The sequence below is a fragment of the Haemorhous mexicanus genome, chromosome 5 (genome assembly GCF_027477595.1).
Source record: "Haemorhous mexicanus isolate bHaeMex1 chromosome 5, bHaeMex1.pri, whole genome shotgun sequence".
NCBI classification, from domain to species: domain Eukaryota; kingdom Metazoa; phylum Chordata; class Aves; order Passeriformes; family Fringillidae; genus Haemorhous; species Haemorhous mexicanus.
In genome coordinates, this window is record NC_082345.1 from 2,824,227 (window position 1) to 2,851,443 (window position 27,217).

Consider the following 27,217-nt stretch of genomic DNA (forward strand, 5'->3'; position numbering starts at 1 on the left):
ATCAGTGGAACCTAACTTCCCTGGGAAAATTTCAGCCACCATATTACAATCTTATTAGAACTGCATAAACTCAAAACTGAAGCAAATTCTTACTTTTTGCCTTCTTTCTTTCTTTTTTTTTTAATGAGATGATTCTCAAATGGAAACCTTTCATTAATGTAGTTTTGTTTTGTTTTTTGAAAAGTAAGGCTGTTTCTGATGTGCAGTTTGTCACTGCATGAGATGGAAATCAAATTCTTGATTTTTCTTCTGGATGTTCAATTTATAAATATATTGTACAGCATCTACCAATTTTCCATTCTCACACATGCCTGTCAAAAATTAGGGATAATGTTTTTTAAGATACAGAGAAAGCAAAAGTTCAACCAAAACTACAAAGCTTGAGGTACTTGATAATCTGAGTAGATTTATCTGAAAATTCAGATTTTTCTTCATAATTCAGCTCAGTTTGAATCCAGCTATGGTCTATTAATGTACACCAAAATGTCTAATCTCTATCTAATTTTTAATGTAAGTATTTGATATACATCACTCTTCTACAAGTTAACAAATTTTTTCTCTATAAAACACTCAGTCACCTTGCAAAACTGGATGATCTTTGAGGTCTCTTCCAATCCAAGCCTAGATTTTCTGTGAAAATATATATTTACAACATTTCCAACATGTTTCACTGTGATTGTGATACTGCTATATGGCTGGGAATAACTGAAAATGAGGGGGGGCAGAATGAGAAATCCTGTTTAATTTGTTTCAGTAGATATAAATTAATATATAAATTACTAGCCATTCACTGTCTCAACTTCTCTGAATTATTAATAGGGGGAGCTATTTTAAGGCATGGTCTTTGACTGAACTCCACAGCCTGGAAAATCCCCATTTACTTGTCTGTTAAAACAAGGCTATTTTTAGGCCAGGCTCATTTATCTATATTACCTGTTTTTACATTTAATTGGCTAACAGATATTAGGATATTTAAATATAAAAAACAAATTGGTTTTATCCTTGAAATACCCAGTTGCTAACTCAGCCTGGAAAAGTGACAAAACTACCTTGCAGACCTGATGTAATTCTTTGAGTGGCTGAAATGGAAACTGGATTTGGAGTTTGGGTGGTCTCCATGAGCTGTGGGAACACCCCTTTTCCTTGCACTCTGCTAGAAAACAAGCCTTTGCTTTGTTTTCTGGCTTCCTCACCTGCAGGGTGCCTGAGGTTGGTGTCTCAGTGCTGCAGATGCCCGGGGTGATCAGTGCTGTGGGGAGGGTGCTGCACGGTGCCAGGCTGAGCAGCACGGTTCCATGGACCAGCCTCCTGCAGGAAACAGGGAGAAACACTGGTAATCACTGGAATCCCACTGAAGCCATGCAGCTGCAGAGCTCAAAGGACAAGCAAAAGGAGAGCAAACCCTTTATCTTTATGTGACTAGTACAAATCTGGCCTCAGCCAGTAGAGTATTTGTAGGGATGCCCTGATGGAGGAAGGAATGATGCATCTGACTCCATCTTATCAGAAGGCTAATTTATTACTTTATGATACTATATTATATTAAAGAATACTATGCTATACTAGAGAATACAGAAAGGATACTTACTGAATGCTAAAAAGATAATGAAAATTTGTGACTCTTTCCAGAGTCTCAATTCAGCTTGGCTCCAGTTGGCCAAAGAGTGAAAATAACTCACAGCAGAATCCAATGGAACAATCACCTGTGGGTAAACAATCTCCAAACTCATTCCACATGAGCACAACACAGGAGAAGCAAATGAGATCAGAATTGTTTTCCTTTTCTCTGAGGCTTCTCAGCTTCCCAGGAGAAAAATCCTGGGTGAAGGGATTTTTTTAGAAAATGTGAATGCCACAGCAGAGGGGGCGTCCTGGTGGTCTCACTGCCCCAGCAGCATCTCTGTACTTGCAGGGTACATGAAAAAATCCCTCTGCCAAGACATTCTGAGTCAGCTCTGCACTTTACCACCTGCTTCTTGTGTGACAGGGCCTGCCCTTTAAGCCAGGTGTAAAAATAAGGATAATACCTAATTCTGTCCCAAGATTTAATTTGGAGGGCAAATATGGTAGAGACTGTGAAGCATTAATACACTGTAAAAGGTGGAGGGCAGCAAATTTATCCCACAAAAAGAAGAAACTCATGGCTATCTACTGCACCCATAAGGGATCCTTGCTGATTTTATGTGTAGGTGGCAGGGAGTGGGGAGTATGATATGAGAGTCTATAAAGAGCTGAAAGGAGTTTGAGTGGGATAGTTTGTATCACATGTGCCACATAGAGTTTTTGGACAGATGAAAGGTTATGGTCTGAAGTACCAGTCTTAGCACTACACCTACAAGAAAGTCTTATCAGTAAAACAGGCATGCATGTGGCCAGCAGATAAGAAACCCAGCCTGATTTGGAAGCACAATCCAGTCTAGAGAACCTGAATAAAATCAGAAAGTTTGGGTGTAAATCCTAAGCATAACAAACCAACTCAAGTTGATATTGCACTATCTGAATAAAGGAAGGTATCAGACACTGTGGGCTTACCCCTTAATTTGTCTATATCTTAATGAGTAATGAGGTTGGAAATTTGATTATGTTCAGCACCTCTTCTTTTACTGACAAATAATTTTTATTGAGATCTTTTTAAACACTGCTTGGTCAAAACAACAGAGAGAATCACTAGATACTGCAGCAGAAAGAGCCAGCCAGGTAAATGAGGTCTGAATGCCCACCTTTCACCTGGGAGGAAGGTGTCAGAGGTACAAGAGACACGAGGTGGACTATTTGATCCCAGCACGAGTTTGCAACATTGCTGTAAAGAAAGTATCTTTTGAATTGCAAATTGGAATAAATTGCTTAAAGTCATCTGAAGAAGATTGAAGAAACTCCCACAAAGTGACTGTTACACTCAACATAAATGAGCATAAATTTAATTCAGGACTAATTTTTCTTTTCCACTTCTTGAGCTGTTTGTGTAGTTAGCACAGACATGTTATTTTATTTTTTTGTGAGAACAGAGCTCAGGAGGATTAAAGACAGTTATTTTCTGAAGGTTTTTTGCAGCTGTAGGTGGATTTGCAAGGGAATGGAGGCAGAAAAAGCTGTGATATGAACAAGATACTTGGAAGAAAGCAACTGTGTGATATGAAGTCTCTCTCATTTAGGTAATTGATGTGAATGAGGAAGTGATCAATGGTGATTCAAAGAGGTTTTCCTGTGATGTGTACTCAGATGACCTTTAATAAATGAGTTGCATCTCTTCAACTAATCCTTTGTTGACAAAGATTTACATCATAATTTGAACTAATTGGCACTTTTGTTAGAAGGGAGAGGAGTAGCTGAGAATAAATGAACATGAAGACTAAATTACCCTTTTGAGCTCTCATTACTGCTAATCACTTTCATATTGTGCTCTAAAACTATGGGGGCCTTTAAAAAAGAATACATTCAGTGGATTTTTTTCCTGTGCAGACAAATATAAGAAGTAGTACAGACCTCAGAGGTGCTGTAGATGTGTTTGAGACCTTTCCTAAGCTCATTATTTCAACTCATTTACACTTAAAACAGATGTGGCTAAAGACTGTCCAGGAAGACAAAGAAGACTTGTTGAAGGCAGATGGGCTTCTCAGACATAAAGATAATTTATTAGGAAAGCCAAAGTCATGCAAAAAAAGCAATCTTGTATTCACGGGGTTCCCAGATGAAGGAAGGAATGATGAATCTAACTCCATGTTCTTAGAAGGCTAAGTTATTATTTTAAGATACTAAATTATATTAAAGAATACTATATTAAACTATACTAAAGAATACAGAAAGGATACAGACAGAAAGCTAAAAAGATAATAATGAAAACTCATGATTCTCTCCAGAGCCCTAACACAGCTTGGCCCTGATTGGCCAAAGAGTGAAAACAATTCACACCAGAAACCAATGGAACAATCACCTGTGGGTAAACAATCTCCAAACACATTCCAAAGGACCAAAACACAGGAGAAGCAAATGAGAGAATAACTTGTTTTCCTTTTTCTCTGAGGCTTCTCAGCTTCCCAGGAGACAATCTTGGGCAAAGGGATTTTTCAGAAAATATGAATGTGACAAAGCAAAGCAAGGAATAAATGTGCTTCTTCCCATGGGCAGGGAGGTGCTCAGCCACCTCCAGAAGAGCAGGGCCCCAGCACAGGTAACAGTGACTTGGGAAGACAAATGCCACCACTCCCAATGTCTCTGCTCTTTCTCCTTTATCTGCCTCTCTTTATACCCTGAGAATGATGTCCCATGGTCTGGAATGTCCCTCTGGTCAGTTGGGGTCATCTGTCCTGGCCATGTTTCCTCCCAGGCACCCCCAACTTCCTTGCCAGTGTGGCAACAAGAAAAGCAGAAAGGCCTTGGCTCTGTGCAAGCCCTGCTTAGTAACAAAACCATCCCCACATTATCAACCCTGTGCTCAGCATAAATCCAAAACACAGCTCCATACCAGCCACTGGGAAGAACATTAATTCTACCCCAGCCCAAACCAGCACACCCAGGCCACTTTGGGGCACTACAAGCACAGTCAATGTTCCTCAGAGCAGTCAGCTTTTGGACACAGAATGGAACAACAATTGAGGCCAAGGGGATGAATGACACAGGGAAAAGATACATCATTATTTTTAGAAAAAGAAGCGGGTGAGAGGGCAGGATCCACTTAGAAAATGAAAGAATTATCATCATGAGCGTGATAACCATATCCTTTATTGAACAGACAGATTCTTCTCTCTGCAGCTTGGTTCTGTGATGAGCTCAGGAAGGTCACTCCTTTTTCTGCCTACCATTCCAGTTTTTCCATCCCTGAGGTGAGGATAATGACCTTTTACAGACTCCTAGAATGATCACAGAGACAGAACATGGCTTTCACGTAACAGCTTCCCTATCAAGCAGATCAGAGTGAACATCCTGCTCTGTGCCTACTGTCATTTATTCGTTTTGGAATTACACAGGTTCCCTTCTCCTGTTTATTACTGGAGCTAAAATAACCTTCCCACCTTGCTGCAGAAAATGACATTGCTATTTAAAGGCAGCTCAAGCTATCCTAAGCTGACAAAGTCAGCCTTATGCTCTGAAGTCCCATGGCAGACTTTCCCCACAAGAGGAAAGTTTTGCTGCTTGCTCCGACTGATTCAGAAATACCAAAATAAATTGTGGTAGAACCAGTGAAGCCAGAGCAACATGGGGGAACTGTGGGGGACATTGAACTCCCCAGCTGCCCCAAAATGATGGATTTCTGGTTTGTTCATCAGCTCTGAATCACGAAACTGTTCAGCCCAAGAGAGTAACACAGTTTCTGATGGGAAGGAATGGAAGGTTGGCCCACAAAAGTCTTCCAAACCCTTTTTGAATGGCCTCTAGCATTTAATGAGATTTCTTGATACACAAGCACCACCAAAGGCTCTGCTGGCACTGATTTAGGGCTGCTGTCTGAAATCAACTCTCTGACAAGGCTGAGAAAGCAGATATGATGGCTCACCTACTGGGCAAGCAGGCAGCTATGCTCATTACCATCTTCAGTCAGAAATGTACATAATGTTGGAAGAGGATTACTGCTTAGGCTGAATAAAATGGGAATATCAGGAAAAAGTACTGTGTAAAAATAATGTAAGTGTTCCCAAACCTGACATTATAAGTCTCAGAAGTTCAGAGTTGAGGAACTCAACTTCCTTAAATTTCCTTAAATTTAAAGGAAATGCAAAGCTGCTAAAATATATAAAAACCCCTTTCCCATATTTTATGACTCAAGCAGTTTTAATTCTGCATTGGAATGATACTGTGAGATAACTCCTTTATTATAATTACAAATACTACAGAGTTCTAGAAAATTCAAACTAGAGACAATTTTCAACCACAAATTAATGCTAAATGTACTGAAGACATTTTTAAGGACCACAACCTCCATCCCCACAGTTTCCAGTTTAAATAACTTCCCTAAATTTGTAGGATAAACTTGTAAGTGATAATTACATTGAGTTCAAAATTATTCCAGACTTTGAAAAAAAATTTGCATTTATGTTCCTGATTACTTTGTAATTTTTGTTCCAAAAATATAAAGTCACAAAATTACCTTACAAGCAGTGATTTTAGAGTAAACAACTCCATTTAGGCAACGCTTGGAGAATACTTTGAGGAAGTTTGATAAGCAGGAATCCCAACAGATGTTTGGCTAAGGCTACAGTGTGTGTATCCAGCAGCTAATCATGTTATAAATCTGCACACTGCAGGAAAACTGTCCCAAGAGTGCAAGATAACACCAGAATTCAGGAAATAATGTAAATTAAGCAAATTTGAAATGTGTTAAACATCTGTTCACTGACAAGTCTTTAGCAACAACAAAAACCCCAAAGCTGGCCAAATTCTAGAGGTTTTTAGGTATTGTGTGGTTTCAAAATGGGCCAGGTAAGAAGAAGAGATTGCAATATAAAAAAATAAGTAATATACTTTAAATAAAGAGCTAGATTTGTTTCTTCATAAATGTATGTATATATACAGTTCTCATTTATCTGATTAGTATTTTTTAGAGGAAAATGGGAGTGGTAGACTCCCAGCAAATAACTGCAGGCCTTTGATCTGGCAAGAGACTTCAACACTGTCGTGTTCAAAAGCTTGAGAAACTTCACACCTCTTGAAACAGATGAAAAGAATTTCTATACATGTTAAGTTCATGTGTTTTAATCTTCAGTGCAAATTAAATGTTAAGTATTAAAATACAAAGATGGGATGTGATCATACAGCAAAAAGAATTATTTCAGCAGAAAAATTAGACATAAAATTTACAAAGAGCAGCAAATTCAGAGACTTTTTATTAAGTGTTCTTTTGCTCCAGATCAAGATTCTAAGATATACCTGGGAATAAAAAAAAAACCTGTGTTTCTTTTCCTTCTCTCTTTAACATAAGCCAAATAACTTTGAATAGAATTTCTGTGGTTTTAATCATACAATGACATAACAGGGCAGAAATGAGGAACAGTATTTTAAAAAAACATGTTTGACATTTATTTTCTTTTCCCAATGTTTAACAAAACAAACTTTTTTTTTCTTTTTATCAAGCATCTGAATAGGAAAAGAAGAACCACACTCTGTCCTTATCTTCACTGACCCTGAGAAGAGACCAACTGGGACAAGGATTTGAACCAGGATGTTTGATGACCCAAGCAAATACCTCAGGGCAGCTGGCTTCTTCCAAGAGCTTATTTCTGTCCTTTCCCTAATAAATTAAATTCTAGACATAAGAATGTTAAGACATTTTTAGAACTCAAATGCACCTCACAGGAAAGTTTTATTTTGAGAAAGTGTTATTTTCCAAGCTAGAAATGTTTTGTCAAAGATTTTCTGGTCAGATTTCTTTAATCTCTTTACACACATTCACAGAGTTTGTTATTTAAAAACCCTAATACCATAATCTTTGCAGTAATACAAGGTGCTCTTGACATATTAGCATGACACTGGAAGTACAAATCTTTTCTTGGTACATACTTCCAAGTTCAGAAGTACTCTATTGAAATAAGTCTGGAAAGTTTAGTTGCATTCCAGCAGCAAGGGGAGTTTCAGGGCAATTCTGATTTTCAGACCAGTCTGTCTATCAACTGAAATCACAGAGAATGAATAATCCTATGGAGCTGTGGTTGGCCAAAGGAGAAAAAGGCATTTAGGCTTCTTTGTGGTAGTAATTACTGTAATTGTAAATGACACAGCTATCAGATGAGGGGGTGTTGAACGTGCTATTCCTAAATCATTCCTGCAACAACTCAACCTTGATTTCTGCTTTGAAGGGTCACTTCAGCAGTGATCTCTCCAATTACACAGCAAATGAAAGCAAAGTGGCCCTCTCTCCTCTCACTGTGCTGATTGTGTGTTCCAGGAAAGAACAGAGCCATTTTGCAGTCAGATTTTTCAAACCATCAGGGTGGTGTGGGCACCTAACAAAACCCAATGTGCTTGCTCTGGTGGCACACATGAAAAAATATACCTCACAGGGAGCTGAGGATTTTCAGGCCTTCCAACAGTCATTTCTTTTGGACTTGAATGCTGGAGAAGAAGAAAACCTCCAGAACAAAACCTCCAGAATAAAACCACCAAGATCTGCATTTTGTGATACAGAAAATTGTTAAATGAGGTCCACAAGAAGAGAATTCTCATATAGGAACTTCTGGAGGTAAATGGGGTAAGTGTTCCCTCGTTAAATTATCATGCCTCAAACACATTCCATGTTTTCTTTAAAAATGCATACACAATGGAAGAGTGAAGTGCCCTTCTTAAGGCTAACTATGAAAGAAAAGTAACTGAATAAATTGCCCCAGCAATCCTTGCAGCAGAGATTTGATTCATACTTTTTTCCTTCCTTCAAGCTAAGTGCTCTACACACTAAGTCACAAAAGAGCAGAATAACCTTGAATTTCTCTGAAAAGATGGAAAAAGCATCTAGTCCAGTCCAAATCATTTCCTACACCTCTCAGATTAAAAGCTGAAGGAAACACAAGGTCTATCAAATGTAGCAAATTGATACCTGCAGTCAGATTTTTTTGTTTTATTTTGTTTTGAATGGTGATTGTCACCATGTAGAGAAGTAGATCGAGATGTCTCAAGATAAGGAAAAGCTACAGCTTAGAGGCTGATGCTCATGTGGAAATTTGGGGGGTTTGAACATCTCCCTCTATTGCACTGAGGGTATTGCAGGGCTATGGAGCCCAAATAAAAAATTCCTATCACTGCAAAGACTCAGTCTAAATTCAGGTGTCTCAGTGCTACTGAAACATATTTAGAGCCATGCAGAAAATTTACCTTGGATATTTGTACATCACTGCAGAGACACAAACTACAAATACCTTTAAACCCCTGTTACATTGTGTACTGTGCAGAAAGAAGTGGTCAGAAAAGAGAAGAAAGCTTCAAAAGTGGTGTGGAGAGTGAAAAGTGCTCCTTGTGGTCACCACTAACTGTCCCAATTTCAGCAGAATGAATGTGTGTGAGAACAGAAAAAAAAACCAAAAAAAACCCAACCATTGTGAAGAAGAAAGAGAAAGTGTTAAAGAGTCACCTAAAACTAAAAAAGGAAGGAGGGAGAGAGGGAAAGAGTGAAGGGAGGGAAGGGAGGGAAAAGGAGAGAGGGAAAGAGAAAAGAGGAAGGGAGGAAAGGAAGGGGGGAAAGGAAGGGGGGAAAGGAAGGGGGGAAAGGAAGGGGGGAAAGGAAGGGAGGAAAGGAAGGGAGGAAAGAAAGGGAGGAAAGAAAGGGAGGAAAGAAAGGGAGGAAAGAAAGGGAGGAAAGAAAGGGAGGAAAGAAAGGGAGGAAAGAAAGGGAGGGAGAAAAGAGAAAAAGGAAAAGAAAGGGAGACAAGAAAGGCAGGAAAGAAAGAAAAAAGACACCTGTGGATGTGGCTCTTACTGGCACATCCAAAGCACTTTGCTGTGAGTGACCCTCTCAGTCTTATTACAGGAGGTCCTGAAATGAGTAACTTTGTCTTTTTATACTTCTCCCAGGTTGTAGTCTCCAACACTATTCAAGAATGGTCTTTTCTTAAGGTCATACAAGCCCAAACTTACTCTTTTGCATACAATGGGCAGCATGTCCAAGCAAGCACTTCTGTATTTTTCGAGGCACTGTTTACTCCCAGCAGTTTGATTGTCAGCATGGTTTCCCTTGGAAGAGCCTTTATTCGTAGAGGGAAGTTGACCCTAAAAGAAAACCAGAAAAAATAAAAGGTGAAATATTTGAGCACAGTTACAACAAGTGGGTTTTTTCCACATTTTTCTACATGTTCTAACACATGTATGGAGCCATAAATTACAGAAGTTGCACTCTGAAGGAAAATGCAACTGACAGATCCCTTCAATACATTGATGAGTATTGGCAGCCATTAACCTGAGTCACAGCATTTGAGAAGAGACAGATAAAACCTCATTCACTTCAGTGCTAACTACTAGAGCTGGCAAAGGCAGGAAGAACTTAATTAAACTTTCCTTTGGAACTACCTTATCAGTGAAAGGCTATTTCACAATAAGGAGCCTGTTAAGGGAGAATTGTCAAGCAGCAGCTATTGGCTGTCTTGTGTCTTCAGAGGAAAACCCCACTCAAAAAGCCAAGAGTTGTTGAATGATAATTATTCCCTTGTTCAGGTATGCTTTGGTGGTGTGATGTTTCTTAACCACAATTTAAAAGCAGATGCTGTCTTAACAGCAATGACAGATTTGAATTTTTAGTGAGAAAATTCATTTTTCATCAATATTCATTTCAACTTTGCATTGAACATTTGCTTGCTTGGTCAGTCAGTTCATTTATACCATTTATGAAAATGTATCTAAAATAATAACTTGGAATTATTCCAGTAAGCCAGATAGTTTCATGCTGTATGGAAAGATCACATGTGTAATTACCCACACAAGTCTGCATTTTCCTTTTCCTGAATAGATAATTTTCTAGCCTTTGCCATGTATATTCAGTGGGAGCTTGAATTTCTTAAGCAGAGAGTAAAATTAATTACATTTTTTTCTGTATAAACAAAATGAATATAAGGAGCTAGGAGCTAAAAGGATTATTCCACATTGATAATATAATCATTAAGAAAACAAAAGATCTGCATAAACTGGAGATTAAGAAAACAGACTAAAAGATAAATCTGAGTAATAGAGTGACAGAAGAATGCAAGTCGGCAATTTTAAAAAGATATAGTCACACTTAAGCAGCAAGCAAAAGTAGAATTTGCATTTAAAAAGTATGTTAGCCTGTAAAACATAAGAATTATGGCTGTTAGAAGTAAGATATGGTAATTGTGAAAGGGAAAATCAGCATAAGATCTTGCTCCCAGTTCCAAATCTATCAAATTTCTATTGGATTTGGGAAAGTTTCCTGGACTGTGCTGAGGAGCTACTGAAAGAAAGGAGATAGGTTTCAGCTGAAAATCTGAAGTACTCCAAATCAGCATTAATGGCAAAATTTAAGATCTTCAGTCTTCCAACATTTGGAAATGATGCAAATTTGCACACCTCCCTCTTTGAATAACAAAGCAAGACAGCCATTTCCCACTCCTTCTGATTCCCATGAACAGAATTGAGAAGCAATTCCCAGCTGTCTTCCCACGTGTCCCTATTTACAGCTTTCAAATTTGCTTTCCCTGTCTCATGAACTCTTCCTTATTCACAATTAGTTAGGAACAGTTATTGGGAAACTGAACTGGTTTACCTGCTAAAAAGAACTTGTTCTGTCTTTTTCACTGAGAGGCCAACAACATTTGTTACATAAAAACGTCTGACAGAGTTAACTTTGAAGAACCATTAATGCTTTAAAGACACAGTAATAAAAACACCAAAATATGCATTTTGTGATACAGACAATTGGTAACACTGAAGCTGGAGCAGTGAATAAAAACTCTCAGTATCATCACTGTAGAAAGCAAATTTTTGCCAGTTTCCCTAGGACACATACACCACTACTTCTAGCAGGAAAAGAGCCTGGAAATTCTGACAAGTTTCACATCCCAAGAGTAAAGTATGGGCCAAGGAGGACCAACATTTCACTTCTGGAGATATGTGATACACAAAGAAGAGGAATATCTGCAATGCTTTTAAGAACTTGTAGTGGTTTTGGTTCGCTAATTTGAGATTTCCTGGCCAAGATTTCCCAAGATTTCTTTATGTTTCACACATGTTTTACACAAAAGCATGTACAGCTTCTTAGTAGTTCAACAGACTATCAACCCACAAAGCCATCACTAATTAGTTCTTTTGTCAGACACAGAGAAAACTACCAACAGCCTCTCCTAAACATCACTTCTGTAATGCAAAACCGAGACAGAAGTTTAATTAATGCCTACCTGAACTTACCCAGTTGGTCTCAGCCTTTGTGACTGTAGGAGGCTGAGCCAAGTGGGTGACTAAGAAGAAGGGATGGAACTGTGGCCAGAAATGAGACAAAGAAGCTGCTCACTGAGAAGGTGCCATTCACAGGTATCAGATAAAGTTTTACAACTTGTTTCCTAAAAGCACTCAACACAGAAAAGCTCTGGGGCAACCCAGAGAGAATGGAAACAAAAGAGACAAGCCAAGCAAAATAGGGAGAGGAGGGAAAACCAGTGCCAAGAAAGTATCTGAGCTGATGAATGGTTGGCTTAATGTTAATTCCATACTTTGTGTCTGTAGGTTTAACATAAATTAGGAAGGATGGAAAAAGAGGAGATGGTGAAATAAATACATCAAGAGCAACCAGCTAAGAAAAAAGAAAATAACTAAGAGATCTCAGCCCCAGGAAAATGAAAGTGATGAGAAAATAAGGGGGGCAAATTTGGACTTTACACATTATAAGTTAAATGGTACCAGCCTATTTGGACTCTGCACCAAGAAGACAATCACACTTTCCAAAGGTAATATACAAGTTCTAAAGCAAAACTCTTCTCTCAAAAAAGAACCAAGAGAAGGAGCAGTGCACAAGTCAACATCCTTAGGAATCAAATTATTCCCACAGTTTCTGAGAACATTCTGGGATATATTAAATATGATAACTGACTTTAACAGAAGATGGGTTATATGTATACAAAAACCCCATCAAGGTGAAGTTTAGACACTAACTGCTTGAAGCACTTGAAAATAGAAGCTGAATTCATGAAAATCAGTGACTAAAGCAAGCCTTGTCTTTGGCAGAAGCTCTCTACCTAGACTCCTCATCACCAAAACACTTCTTGCCTTTTTTTTTTTTTTCCTGTTCAAATCAATCCTAACGTAAGATCAGAACTCATTTTGAGTTAGCCAGGTTTATTTTATGGCCTGAATGATCCATAGCTATATAGAGAATATCTGACTTCCCAATGTAACTGATGCTCTTCCTGGTGACCTTCCACCCCACTCATTTTTAACAGCTGTGATCAGCTTCTCTGGGCAACATGTGCCAGGATCTCCCCACCCTCAGAGGAAAGAATTTCTTACCAACATCTAATCCAAACCTCCTCTTCATTGAAGGCTGCTAGCTGATTTAAAAGGCTCGCCTGGCATCTCTATTTTAACTTAAAAAGAACTTTTTTTTCACAAAATCCAGTTCTGGGTACATGTTAAGCATACAAAAAAAAAAAAATGGCACACCTGGTTCCCCAGATTCTCAGCCTGGACCTCAAGACAAGGGGTTCAAGAAACCTCCCCTCATGTATTTAAACTTAAATCAGGTCAATCAGAGGCAGAATATATGTGAATACCTTTAATGTTTGAGGGAAATATTCAAAATCCTGCCAGACAGATATAAATTCACAGGTTTTTACTTTGGTATTTATTAGAAATTAATTTTGAAAAATTTTTTGAAAATCAAGCAACAATAAAAAAAAGGTGCTCTCACAAACTGATGCTATTATGGTTCACACACTTCTAGATCTGACATTAAGAGCCTCTCACAAGCATCTATGACCTAAGAAAGGATTTGTTCTGCATATTTAATTTCTTCTTTTTCCAATAAGATTTGGATGGAATTGTGCATTTTAATAATGATTTTGCAAGGCAGAAGTTTCAATAGAAAGCCTGAAGCTTCAGGCTGACTGTTTTACATTTTCAGGAAACAGAAGAAGAGCAGAATTTCTGCTTCAGTTACACTAAACATTTATTTCTATTCTATCTTCTGTTTTAGCAAATGTTTTGTAACATGCATTCCAGAAAAGCATTAGCCACCTTTTAGAAGCCAAAACTGCTCATAAGAAGTATCATCCTCCTCACACCCTTCAATGTTATCTGCCTGGATGTGCCAGAAGAAATGACTTGACTGAAACTTGGACAAGGTGAAAGTTCCTACAGAGGAAAAGGTAATAATATGATTTTTTTAAATACAAGGATTTTGCAGCTGCTTGCCAATCATACAAAAGACTGAGGGATATGTACCAATATGCTATAGACACAACTGAGGGTGATGCCTCAGGTTTAGCTTTTATATTGTTTAGATTCTGTGCTGCTTTAGTGGGTGGGGCTGGGTTCACATCAGGGCATGGTGAGCTCTGTGCACAGAGCAGGGAGACAAAACAATTCCTGCTCCAGCTGGGCACCAAGGACAAATGAGCCAAATCTCAGCCCCAAGAGCACAAACCCCATGGGCTGGAGAGAGAAAAACAAGCAGGGTGGGAGTGCCTGGGCTAAAGCTGGGCTGGGACAATGAACTGCAAGGTGCAAATGGAGCAGAGCTGATCCCAGGGAGAGACCCCGTGCCCAGCCGTGCATTTTGGGGCCATTTTGGGTCATCTTGGGTTCATTTTGGGACCATTTTGGTTCATCTTGGGGGCAGCCCTGGCTGGGCTCTGGTGCTGCCCAAGGTGGATCCATGGAGGAGATCCTTTGGATAAATCCCTGCTTCATTCTTTAACTCTGTCTAGTCTCTGCTCTAGATCAGCCTTCTCAAGGCATCAAGGAAACCCTAAAATCTCTTATTTGGACACTTAGCAGAAGTTCACCCATTTTTTTTCTTAATCATACAGAGACATACTAATCTCCCTATATCCCTCCACGAAGATAAATGTGTTTGACAGGAAAAGCTCTTCTTCCATTTGACCACTTTGATAGTGTTGTGTGTCTCAGAAAAAGGCAAACAGAAGTTATGAATTACACATACAGTTATAATTATAATTAGGAAAAAACCCCAAACCAAACCTTTGTGGCCTTTGTTCAATTCTAATGCAATCAAGCATTTCAGATTTAGAACACAGTAAACAGTGATGCAAAACACCAAAAATTTCAAAGATTGCAAGTATAAATATGTCAGTCTCAAGAAGATGAAAGAATTCCATATCACCACCAAATCATAAAAAAGGTGTATCTCTGTCTCATCTATTGCAAATATCCTTTTTTTTTCATGCCATTGCCTTAAATGAATGTTGATAGAGTGTGAGACAGACAAGTAATAGGCAGCCTTTATCCTAAAATTCCAGTCTCATATTAAGAGCCTCATTGTAAAACTGCAGATCCTTCTTATAAAAACCGAAAAACATAACAAACAACCAAATAAAATAGCCCTCTAAAAATTAAGCAGGCAAACAAACAAGTAAAACCCCACCCTAACAACCCAAGCAGCTTTGTTTGGTAGAACAAGAACCATGAGGAAAAGTTACAGTAGATTCTCAAGCTGGATTGCAGATGTGTTAAAGGTAGATCCAAAAGCTGCAATTCCTCCAAAGAACATAAACAAAGCCTTTGGTTGCCCCTGCTTTCAGTTCCAGCACTCCTGGACCCCTCCAGTGAACAAAAGCTGTTCACAGACCTGCTCAGTCTGGCTTTCTGTCAGACCAGACTTACCTCAGTCTTATTTCCCTGCCTCGGGCTGTCCCATTTCTTTCTCATTCCAATCTAAGTTTCTGTGAATTATGTGCAGTTTAATTGGCTCAGAAGAACATCCATAAAAAAATAATGTTGTTTTTGGTATTTGGGGTTTTTTGAATGAATACTGGATGTGTAATATTTGTCAGAGAAACATATATCAAACACAGGCCAAAACTTACTTCTCATTCCAGTAAACCAGAAAGAAGAAGGATCTTTTAACTTCAGTATTTTTGCAAATCTTCACTTGACATATTGTCTTCCCAGCATAAGTCAGTAAACAGGAAAAAGAAAAAGCTCTGTAGCTAAAAAGGAGGAAAAAATAAATTAAATTATTGTAATATACTATGTCCAGCACAGCATATTTGGAGTTAACCACTCAGGAACTTCTGAAAATCCATCCTTACATGAGAAAAGGAATTATAATAATTCATATCATATTAATGTGTGCATGGAGGGCTTTTTAACTTTTTGGGGTTTATTTTTCCCTAAATATCAGAATTAAAGAGAAGTCTTAAAGACACCTGGGTTCTGTTCCAAGTTTTTGACTTTTTTTTTTTTTTTTTCATTATTGCAGTAAACGAAAATTTGGACATAAATGAAGTGATGGTACTTGCCCATCCTAGAGTCAACAAGAATCTCCCACCTGGAGAGGTGCATCCAGCACATGAAAGACATGGAACTGTCAGAGCAGGTCCAGAGAGGGACACAAAGATGCTCAGAGGGCTGGGGCACCTCTCCTGGGAAGGCTGAGAGAACAGGAGTTGCTCAGTCTGGAGAAGAAAAGGCTCCAGGGGGACATTAGAGCACCTAAAGGGGTCTGGGGAGGGATATTTTACAAGGGAATGCAGTGATAGGAGAAGGGAAAGCTTTAAACTGAAGGAGGTTAGGTTTAGATTGGGTATTAGGATGAAATCCTTCCCTGTGAGGGTGGTGATGCCCTGGCACAGGGTGCCCAGAGAAGTTGAGGCTGCTCCTGGATCCCTGGAAGTGTCCAAGGCCAGGTTGGATGGAGGTCTGAGCAACCTGGGATAGTCAGAGGTGTCCCTGCCCATGGCAGGGGTGGAATGGGATGATCTTTAAGGTTCTTTTCAACCCAGGGTATTCTATAACTCTATTTATACCTTCTTTTCCCAATCTGTAAAAAACCAGATTAGTACTCAAGGGAATATATCTATTTTTACAGCAGAAGCATTAAAGCCTCTGTGTTGGCCCTCAGAAAGTGAACTGAGCAGCTTCAGAGTGAAATTTAGGTCTGGGAATATCTCTTGCTTCACATTCCTCTTACTGAAATCTTTTAAAATATTAGTCAAAATAGATTATAAATTACTAATGATCCTAATTAGTCTTGTAACTTCCAGATCTTCCTGCCAGGCTCAGCTTTAGACTTCATTCAGGACAAGAATGATGAACATGGGAAACAGTCAAATGTGAACAGGAAATCTGAGGCAGCCACAGATTGAAGGTGCCTGACTTTGCCCTTTTTATATGAAAGATGGCTTATCTCTTCCAGAACATTATATTTTATAATTATTATAGCAGATTTGGGGGATTTTCCTCTTTTTTTTAAAGTTATCTGTAGTCTGCAGTACCTATGAGGTGTCAGTTCAGAGAAGGAAAAATTAACTGGAAGGCTAGAAAATACTTCCCCTAAAGTGTAAACTTTACAAAGAGTTAGAGGTTAGTTCAGGAAATAAAAGTTTTTCACACAATCAAATGATAAAGTTCTGCTATTTAAACAAAAGTATTGGTACATAATATAATATATATCATAATGTATATACTTATGGAATACATTTTATACATTATACATATGCAGGAATACAGACATGTTAAAACACATGTTAAAATTCATCTTAAAACAGCTACAAAGTTATAATGTGATCTTTGGGAAGGGAAAATGCCAGCATGAATTCATGCAGTGCAGGAAAATAAGGATGGGGAGCATGCAGGTGAACAATGTCAATGGAAGAATTTGAGGAAACCAAGAGTTAGAGCAGCAGTTCATGTTGACAAATCCATGCCAGTTATGAATATTGGAAAGACTGGAAAAGGGGATTAGGAGGAGGAAAGATTCTCATTTTTGTGTGCTCCAACCTAGCACTGAAGTCATCAGTGGCCTTTAGGTATGAGAATATCACAGTTTTCTGGTAAAACACAAAGTGCAGTGGGAGTGGTATAACCATCTGAAATCAGGATAGTGATTATAGTTTTTTATTTATTACCTTAACTAATGCAAGTCCCTCAGATTTTTGTTAAATGGCTAATTACAGACAATGCTGTATAGCACAGTCTTGTGCTCACAGTCTAATGCAAATGATCCCACAGGCATTTGGGATTGAAGGCAAAGAGGAAGCAATGGGAAAATTCACAAAAACTTTGAGAGCAACTTTTTAACTCATGAAAATATTGCCACCAGACTGTGTTCACCTGTCCCCTTTTGATCACACTGGAGTTGTAAGAGCAGAACACCAGTTTTGCTCAGACTAGGAACAGCAGCTGCTTGATGAGACAACTAGTTGTACCAAATTTGAGGAGTACAGAAGACAATATTTCTCTTAGCTTTTTATATAATTGTCTTTTTTTCCTATCAAAATTATATTTCTATGCTTTTATTTTCTTATGTTATGCTGATAGCAGGTACACTTGGATCTCTAAACTTCAATCACATCCATGAAGGACATCACCAATTCAGGTGCTTAGCCACATGACAAGGTTGGAACAAACCAAGAGCAAAAATTGCAGAGAAAGCCTCACTGAGATTGGGTTCAAGCAAAACCACCCCTCTCTTTCACTTGGCAAGCTGGCCTCCAACCCTTCCAGTTACTTGTCCTGCTGGGATCACACCAATTCCCAGCCCAAACAGCCTTGGTGTGCATCACACAGTCTCTAACATTAATTTAGGACCAATAACCAAAGCAGCAGAGCTGAGCTGGTGTCTGTGAAAAATGACTTTTGTCAAAGACACAACACATCTCCTTCTGAGCCCTCCTCCTACCTGGTCACCCAGGCTTCTGGGATGTTATGGGCAGCACAAACAGTGAAGCTCAGCTGGGAATTCAGGCTGATGTCTGCACATAAAGGGCTCCTAGGGATGCTGGCAAGCTGGAAATTTGCATCAAAGCTGCTGCTGTAGGCATGGATGAGACGAGAGATGGCCATGGAGAGCTCAGTCACAGCAGCCTCTACTAACACTGAGAGGAGACAGAGGAAGAAATAAAGGTTAGCAATAGGTCATTTAGGAAGAACTATATTTATCCTAAACCATCAGTTATGGCTTTGAAATGCTTCCTAATAAAATTTAATTGAAATGACACAACCTGCAACTGAAGCCAATTAGCCACCTGTGCTTCTGAAAGTGGCCTTAGCTCATCTCTGGTGTATCCTTACCAGGCTTCCATCACAGAGCTTTCAAATTAGGGCATTTTGAAATGAAGGCATTTTCAAAGTAAGCATTTTCAACTACAGCAAGCTACTGGGCACCTCAGATATACCATTTCAGTCTTTGAATTTTTGTGCTGGAAGGATTTTTATGAAGTAGGGATTTTGTCATTTCAGCAGCTAAGCAGCTACTTACTTCAAGGGAACTGGCAAGGCAGCAGTAGAAGGGAGAAAAGGCACTGGTTACATTTTTAGACTATAAAGGTGTTGCAACTGCTGACACACAATTAATAAAACATATAAAACAATAGCCACAACCAGAAAAACTCAGCATTCAGGTGGTCGTGGGTTGGTGAAAATAATACACAAAAATGGGCACTGAAATACATATCTATACAAATAGGTGTGAAATACAGGCTGTACCCTCATTTATACCACACTTGTATTTATGTATTTATGTCATTCCCTCTGGTTTCAGCTCTGTAGTACTCTTCTCTCTTTTCTTTTTTTCTTTTTTTTTTTTCCCTGCAGTTCCTGGCTTTTATCCATCTTCCCTCTCTGTTTTTGGAGCAGCTTGGGGTTGCCTGATTGCCAGTGTAAACTCAAACCCCCAGTCCTGGCAGCCTCCATCAAGTGAAGAGAGCTGTTAAGAGACCTCATTTCTCAAGCATGGACTAGGCTGAAAGTGTCAGAGTATATTGCATTGTTCCAAGATCAGGCTGATTTCTCTTCCAAGAGGAAAAACCCAAATTCTCCTTTTTTTTACCCTTCTAACTCACATTTTTCTACATGATCAAGAACATACTCCCACCAGCTGTTAACAGCTCTTGAAATATTCCCTGGACTTGTCTGGCCACCGAAGTCAGCAGCCATCTATCAGCTCATAGTGTCTATTGAAAGAAAAAAGAAAAGAAAAAGAAGAAATAGCCCAGGAATAGGAAGCATGAGACTCCTGTTAGTTTTTTATCCTTGGGATAGGTGCAGCAGTCCTGCCCAGCCTCAGCTACAGATACCACCATTCACTGCACTTAGCTATCCCAGTTTTCTGACAGAAATGTTTCCAAAAACCCTATTCTCAGTCAGGAATTTTATTCTCCTCCTTTGATACCTTTTACCTTTAAAACAGCAACTACCCAGAACTATTGAGTCACAAAATGCATTGCAAACAGTGCAAAGAAATAATTTCTCTTCATTTCATAATAGACAAATTTTAATCCTATAACAATAGAAATACACATAAAATTGAAATAGTTTGATATACAATGAGGTTTGCTTCTGAAAATACTGACAGCAAATTATTGCATGTGTGAAGGACTGGCTAGAGTACTAAACCTTGTGAGGTATTCATCTTCCACACATGAAAACTGAATCACTTTAGAGATCAACAGGCTAAAGAAACTCAGTCCTCCTACTCTCTCTCTCTACCATTTGGTTTTAATTGCCTTTTTTATTTATCCTCTTTAGCATTTTCACCATTTATCATCCTTTACCACAACAGCTTTGAAAAAATCTTTGTCTCCAGTGATTTTTTTCCCCTAGAACACCATTTAATTCTCATTCCCAGATGTGCAATCACTTAGCAACTGCAAAGTAAATGTTCAATTTGCACTAAATTCTTTTACATTCCAAGAACTTACACACAGTGATACACATGGAACCTTCTTAAGAAGTCCAGAAGAGGACACGTTATTTGTCTTTGACTGTTATTTGTCAAATAAAAGTCCAGCTGACTGTTATTTGAACCACTACTTTATGTGAAAAGTACCACACTATTTTTTTATTAAGGACCAACATCTCCTTAGGAGATTCCTTGTTTGCAATCTGTTCCAAGTGGTTGACAGGCAAATTTAGTGCAATAGCAAACCCCTTATTTATGAAAATTGGCCTGTTGAAGTCAATGATTTCTGATCAGAACCTTCTCAGTGTTTTCTCCCAAAGAGGGTAAAAGGTAGTTCAGGATCTCTGAAAATGTACAGTTTTAACACAATCTATATTCTAGGTGGTAAAGCAACATTTCAGATTTTGTCTCCAGAACAAGAAGAAATGTATCCTACCTCAACTAAGCCACACACAGAAGGGAATACTCTGTGAGCAAAGGATTTCCAAATAATAAAGTCAGGAGAAAATGCACAATGGTGTATTTTCCATGACAGAAAATGTACCTGTGCCAGAGAAGGACGTGATTAAGATGCAAGATGCCCATCACTACATCCCAGCTGCCCTGCCCATTGACCACGTTTGCAGAAAAGTGATTTTCATGGTTTGCTTGAGTCACAAAACTGACATAAGATGTGCAAAAAACAGACAAGCAGACACCAAACAAAGCCCCTCAACTTGCTCTAGCAGCATGTGAGGGGGGAGGGCAGCAATGGAAAAATTAGGGGGCAATTGTTTCACTGCCAGCCAAGGGAGGCAAATGACCTTCAACATTATTTATTTAATTATTAGGACATAGAGAATGAAGGTATTTCCAGGAACAGAGTTCCTCAGGTTTAAGCAAATGTCCAAATATGATTTGGTCAGCAGGTCCAGGAATTTTTTCAACAATAATTTTCTTATTGTTGCTAGCTCTCAGTTGTAAAACAGTCTATGGTTCCTGTGCCAGAATCAATTCTTTTCCATCCCCCATTCTCCAGTCATTAGGAGCAGTAGCAATTAACTGAATTAGAGGGAAACATCTTGGGTAGTCTGTAAACATCCATTACTCACAAAACTTGGTCAGCATTTTCTCACTGTATTTTAATGAGCTGTTGAATAGGATATGGTAGGCTGAAATTATATCTCCAATTCATGAAGCCAGAGAACTTTTACTGCTTTTTATGCCTTTTAATAAATCTCAGCTGAGAAAGGACTGGTGCTTCACTGATTTACAAAGCACAGGCCATGGCCTTCCTACAGCAGATTGAGAGTTTCAGCTACATCAAAACCTGTTTTCCAGAAAGGAGTCCCAGGCATACCCAGTATGTAAGAGACAATGAAAGGACCACATTGCAAAGTGAACTCTGACCAAGATTAATAATCTCACAACTTGAACCTCGTGATCTATTTCTGCTGTGAAATTATTTGCCATCACCTTCTCACTGAAGGTGAGGAGAAATCTGACATGCAGAAATGAGAGGAGAACCAGAGAAGTGAACTTTAACCACAGCTGCCAGATATGCTTATTTCTGACAGATTCCTGTTCCTTGTGCAGGAAGCATGAAGGAATAAATTCTCCCTGGAGTGAGAAACAGAACAATCCTCAATCCTGAAAGGGTTAATGAATACACCTGCAAGTGCCCCCAAGATTTAATAAGGAATATAGTAGCTTATTCCTCACTGACACCCACTTGCTTTTTCCTCTCAGTCCAGTATTACAATTCCCATATTATTTTATTGCCAGATCTTCCAACAGGGCAGGCACCTTGCTGTTACTGCAGCAGCAGATGATGTCAGTTCAGTACATGTAAACACTCTCTCTGACCTGTACACGTTTTTTCCAGGTAAAACATGACAAAAATCTGGTTGAACAGAATTTGGAATGAAGGCTTATGACCCTTTTGACAGATTAAAAATACCTTTGAGAAGTAGAACTTGATTTTTTTCCTTTCCAGCTTATTTTCAGAGATGAAAAAAGAAAGAGCAAGGTCCTGAATACAGTTTAGGACACACACACACACAAACCCCAAACCCAAAACTACAGAAAAAATAAACCCACCTGACCTTTAAGTAAAATGCAAAGCAGCATTCATTCAGCTACTATTGTGATAAGAAAGAGGCAAAACATGAAAAGGCTGTAATGCACACACTGATCAGATGCACCAATATTTACTGGACTGTTTTCACCTACTACTTGAAGAATCCTATGGATTATCCCTTGAAAGCAACTTAAAAATCTTCTGCTGAAAATATCAAAAATGTCTCTGTTCCTATATGCTTTATAATGCCTTGATAACTTCTGTCTACTTTTTGTGCAGAATTGGGAGGTTCTAGTTGTTAAAAATTGTTCTGGATTAAAAAGCCTCTGGCTATAGGGACAATATATCAGGATGCAACACAACAACAACTTAGAGGTGAGGAGCTATGCTCTGGTTTGGAAATAATGCAGGAGACATGTAGAAAAATGAAACAAAATCAATAAAAATCCCTGAAGATTTTTCCATATTGTAAAAACAAAAAGAGTTTTTCCCAAAACAAAAATGTAATGGGTTTGTGCTAAGAAAGGAAAAAAAAGAATTTTTCAGCTCCAAAGGAAACTATTAAAAAAATAAAAAAATAAGAAAGTAAAAAACCACTTTATTTCCCCCCCTTTTTTTTTCCAAAAAAAGCCCTTCTGTTGTGAATGCTTTTATTATCAGGTCAAAAAATCAGTGTCAAATCCAAGCACAGTTTGAGAAGCTTTACAGTCTAAATGTAATGATGACTACATTACATGTATTGTAAGCATTACATTCCTGCATTCACTCTAAAAGATAACAACTCCAGCAATTCAGCTGGAAAAGACTGTGAATTCAATATCATCAGTTCCTGGTGCATACCAGACCTTCTGGATGGGTCCCAGAGAAATACTGATCAAATTCTGAAAGCTGCTTAGTATGTCTGATCTGAAATCCCTGCCCTGAGCAGCAAGGCTGTAGACATGGAATAAACATTCATTCATCAGCTTTTGAGAGCCACACACAGACTCAGGTCTGCAGCAGCCTGCAGCCTTTTCACACTCTGGATTGCAGCAAACTCCAATGCTACATCTCCATTAACATGAGTAATCTTCATTTTCTGTCAACACTTGATGCTGCAGAAAGATACTGATGTCTAGAAATGCCTATAGTTCCTCCCACTTAAAAAGAAATAAAGAAAATATTTTGAGCACTAAAACTTGAATATAATCTTCTAAGGACTTCATTGAGAGGAAAAAGAACATGATGCAGACTTAGGCATTATGTGGAGAAGTATTGCTTTATTCACAGCAGTGGCATAAATTGTTCTACAGAGATAACACTGTGAACAGAGGCAGTGATTGGAACACTAAATCAAGGCAAGATATTTTAAATATAGTCTTTGACTTGCTTAGTCCATGGTGAATGGCTAATAATAAACCTCAATCTGTTATTAAAGAGTAAGGTCGAGGCAGTTTCTAAACAAGTTTTTAAGTAAGGCTTTCATTTTAATAGTATATTTTATCTTTTTCTGTTCTGTGGTAGAGAGAAGCTGTAATGGAGATAAACAAAACTCTTTTATGATACTCAGGGTAATAATCATCTCTGGGGGAGAAAAGGGAAAAGGAAACAAATTATTAGTTGGAGTAACTGATTGGTGCCCTTGCTGTTAAAATTTGATCCTGTTTTCTTCAAGATAAACATGAATACATATGAGGGACAGAAAGGAACAGTAAAAATGGGAAATCCAGTCTGTCTCTTCCTCACTATCAATTCTGACTTTGTCTGCAGATGTGCTGCTTGAGGAAGGAAAGCACATGGGTTTTAGCTTCCCAGACATCTGGAAAGATGTAACAGCACTGAGCCAATCTATGGTTTTCCTTTAATTCTGGGTCACAGGCTTGCAGATTTTTGCACACCTGCAATCCTAGACAGCCAAGCACAATGAAGTAAAAAAACGGGTGGGAAGCAAATGAGGTGAAAAAGGAAACACAAAGGTGAATTTGGCAGGAGCTTACAACTCACCACTTATTTGGCTTTTACTTCTAGCTTCAGCAGGTGAAAATATCATCTGGATTCCTCTCAAGGTTAGTGCTCTTAGATCAGTGGCATCACCATGAAGGTGAGCACTGGGAAGACAGGGACTAGGGAAAACTTGTGATGCCCAAAAGAGAAGATGCAATATGTTTTTTCCTCACATCTGGGAGTTCAGCCCTAGGTTCCTGCAGATCAGATTTGGTCAGAGCACTCACACTTGGTTTTTCTCAGACATGTTCTTAACACCAGCTTTGACATGCTAGCCCATTAGCCTAACTTTAAATATTTTACTGACTTTTAGTCTATTTAGTTAATGCATCAGGTGCAGATGTAAGGCATGCAGCATGTCAAAACATACATGAAATGGAAATTTGGTCACCTTGGACAAATTTGAATGCAGCCTTCTCCACAGAATGACTAATGGCCTGGCAAGTTCTGACTTGCCATCAGTAAATTGCAGTTTCTAATCTTACCATACCAAAAGGATTCTGCAATTGTTATGAAATTAGGGTGTGCCAAAAGCAAACAGAGAAATCTTCACAGTTGAAGATTTCCTGGCATAAATAAAGCTACAGAGAAGTAGGGAGTAAACACTGATTCCTTCACTGTTGATCAGTAAATGAGATTTTCCTTGAGAGAGCTGCTGATTCAATGAAGTTCAAATTTGGAAATACCTGTAATCAGAGTAGTGTTTCAAATCCATTCCAATTACATTTTCTGAACAGTGTGTGGAGGAAGATGTTTCTCAGGTAGATGTGTATCAGTAACTATTGATTGTCTTTAACATGAGCTATTAGCTGCCATTGAGAGTGTTTAAAAAAAGCATGGGAAAAAGGAATATACCCAAGCAAGAAGAGTCCCACAAACTGAATTTACCTTCTTCTCCCTTCTGCACCTGCATGTTCCTGGCCTTCCTTAGATTCTCCTGGCAGCTTAGAAACTGAATTGCTGCTTCCCTTCTCTGCTGTTCATGAAGTAGAATAATGCAGAAAACAAGCCTGGCATTTGCAAGTTGCATTTGAAGCAACTGTGTGTTTGAAAGACTGCTGAAATCATTGCAGCTGATTCACCTCTTTTGCCTCTCTGAGCACACTGCAGTTAAGAAAAGCAAACAGAGGAAAAGAGCATCTCAGAGGCCATTTTATCCTCAAACAAAATGGGGAGAGACAAATTCCTTCCAGAGCCCACCCCAGTGCTCAGCTGCAGGGAGGGCCCTTGGCTGGTACCCATGCAGCATCCCCAGCTGCATTTGGGCAGCCACAGAGGGGTAGAGCAGCACCTGATGAGGCTGTTCCCTCCTGGAATCCACCCCTGACAGAGCAGAGTCCTGCTCATCCCTTGGTCTGAGAGGTGCTGACAGTGCTGAGCACCTCTGAGCCAGTGAGAATTTAAAAAGGCAGGGTTTATAATTTTGTCCATTACTGTTAATTCATGTACTCTTCTTATGACAGTCTATCATTAGACAAGACACTGTTTATGCAGCAGAAGATCACAAAGAACTAAAGCTTACAGAGGAGGGAATTCAAGTTATTGGAGTCAGGTGGAAAAGTCATACAGAAAAATAATTTTTCAGCCTTCCATGAAGTTCATTCTTTTCCCTTTACTCCACATGTAAAGTTGTGATAAAAGAAAACTGCCATGACCTCCATGACCTGAACTCAGTTCTTTCACTCTATTTATTCTCCAGATTTTAGTTTCCAGATTAATTTGTGGAAATGCTGTTTTATTTACACTTTAAGATCACTTCAATTTCAACTTATCAAAATTACCTTATAATACACCTTAACATGTAAACATCTGCAATATGTGCACTCAAACAGATCAGCAAAACAAACAAATAGCAAAACATGTGTTTTATGATGATACACCTTGAATTAACATACTTCAAAAAAAAAAAAGCACTTTACCTTTGTCTGGTGTTTCCACACTTCGAAGAGAATTCTATAAAGACAAAACCAGAGAGGAAAAAAACAATCAGTCACTTCAGAAAAGACTGGGTAGAAGTTGTAATGGTTGTAGGAGTAGAAAATACAGTGGAAAGGGGGAAGACTTAGATTTATTTTAATGTTATGTTGACACAAGACCTGACTGGGATTCGGAGCACCAGGACCTGTTTCCTCTAGCACCTCAGCCAAGCCCCTCAGACCTGATTTCTGACACTATTTGGGCAAGTCAAGGTACAAAGAAGCACTCATCAAATGTGCTCACGTGTTCTCAGCCCCCCACAGTGGTACAACAGAGAGAATTCCCTCTCCACCCCTTTGCAAGCCTTACACAATCAGAGGTGAAGCCCTGAGGGAAGGGTCTTGGCATCCTCACAGAGGTGAGGAGCAGCATGGCTCCACTCAAGTGGCCTCCATTTCACCTGCTCCTGTGCCAGATCACTGAAAATAGCTGTGCTCTTCAAAGGCCTTTGAGCAGGCAGCTGACCAGAGGTGGCCAAAGGGAAATATTGAGTGAGGGGAGACCCCAAAGTGCTCTTCAGCTTCCTCATGAGGGCAAGTGACAGGCACTGATGTCTTCTCCTGGTCATCAGTGACAGGACCCAGGGGAATGACAAGAAGCTGTGTCAGGGGAGGTTAAGTGGATATCAGGAAAAGCTTTTTCTCCCAGGGCTGGTTGGGCACTGAGCAGGTTCTCCAGGGAAATGGCCACAGCCCCAAGCCTGACAGAGTTCTGGAAGCATTTGGGTGACACTTTAGGGCACAGGGTGTGATTCTTGGGGTGTTCTCTGCAGGGACAAAAGTTGGACTTTGATGACCCTTGTGGGTCCCTTTCTACTCAGAAAGCTCTATGATTATATGAGTCTATGATCAGACTTATATCTACAAAGCAACACAAAAATAAGGAGCAAATCTTGACCAGAGAGACTGCAAAGTTAA

General features: G+C 39.1%; 1 protein-coding gene across 5 annotated transcripts in view; it reads right to left on the reverse strand.

Annotated features, from left to right (window-relative positions):
• PIK3C2G (phosphatidylinositol-4-phosphate 3-kinase catalytic subunit type 2 gamma) overlaps window positions 1–27,217 on the reverse strand; it is a 202,567-nt gene that overhangs the window by 131,491 nt on the left and 43,859 nt on the right. For 4 of the 5 annotated variants that reach the window (XM_059848028.1, XM_059848030.1, XM_059848027.1 and 1 more), the window contains exons 10-14: window positions 26,243–26,276; window positions 18,281–18,476; window positions 15,465–15,587; window positions 9,556–9,687; window positions 1,194–1,308 (exon numbers count right to left, since the gene is read on the reverse strand). In XM_059848028.1, the coding sequence (XP_059704011.1) occupies window positions 1,194–1,308; window positions 9,556–9,687; window positions 15,465–15,587; window positions 18,281–18,476; window positions 26,243–26,276 (600 nt within the window). The remainder of the gene's footprint in view (window positions 1–1,193; window positions 1,309–9,555; window positions 9,688–15,464; window positions 15,588–18,280; window positions 18,477–26,242; window positions 26,277–27,217) is intronic. The other variant, XM_059848029.1, reaches the window with a different exon arrangement.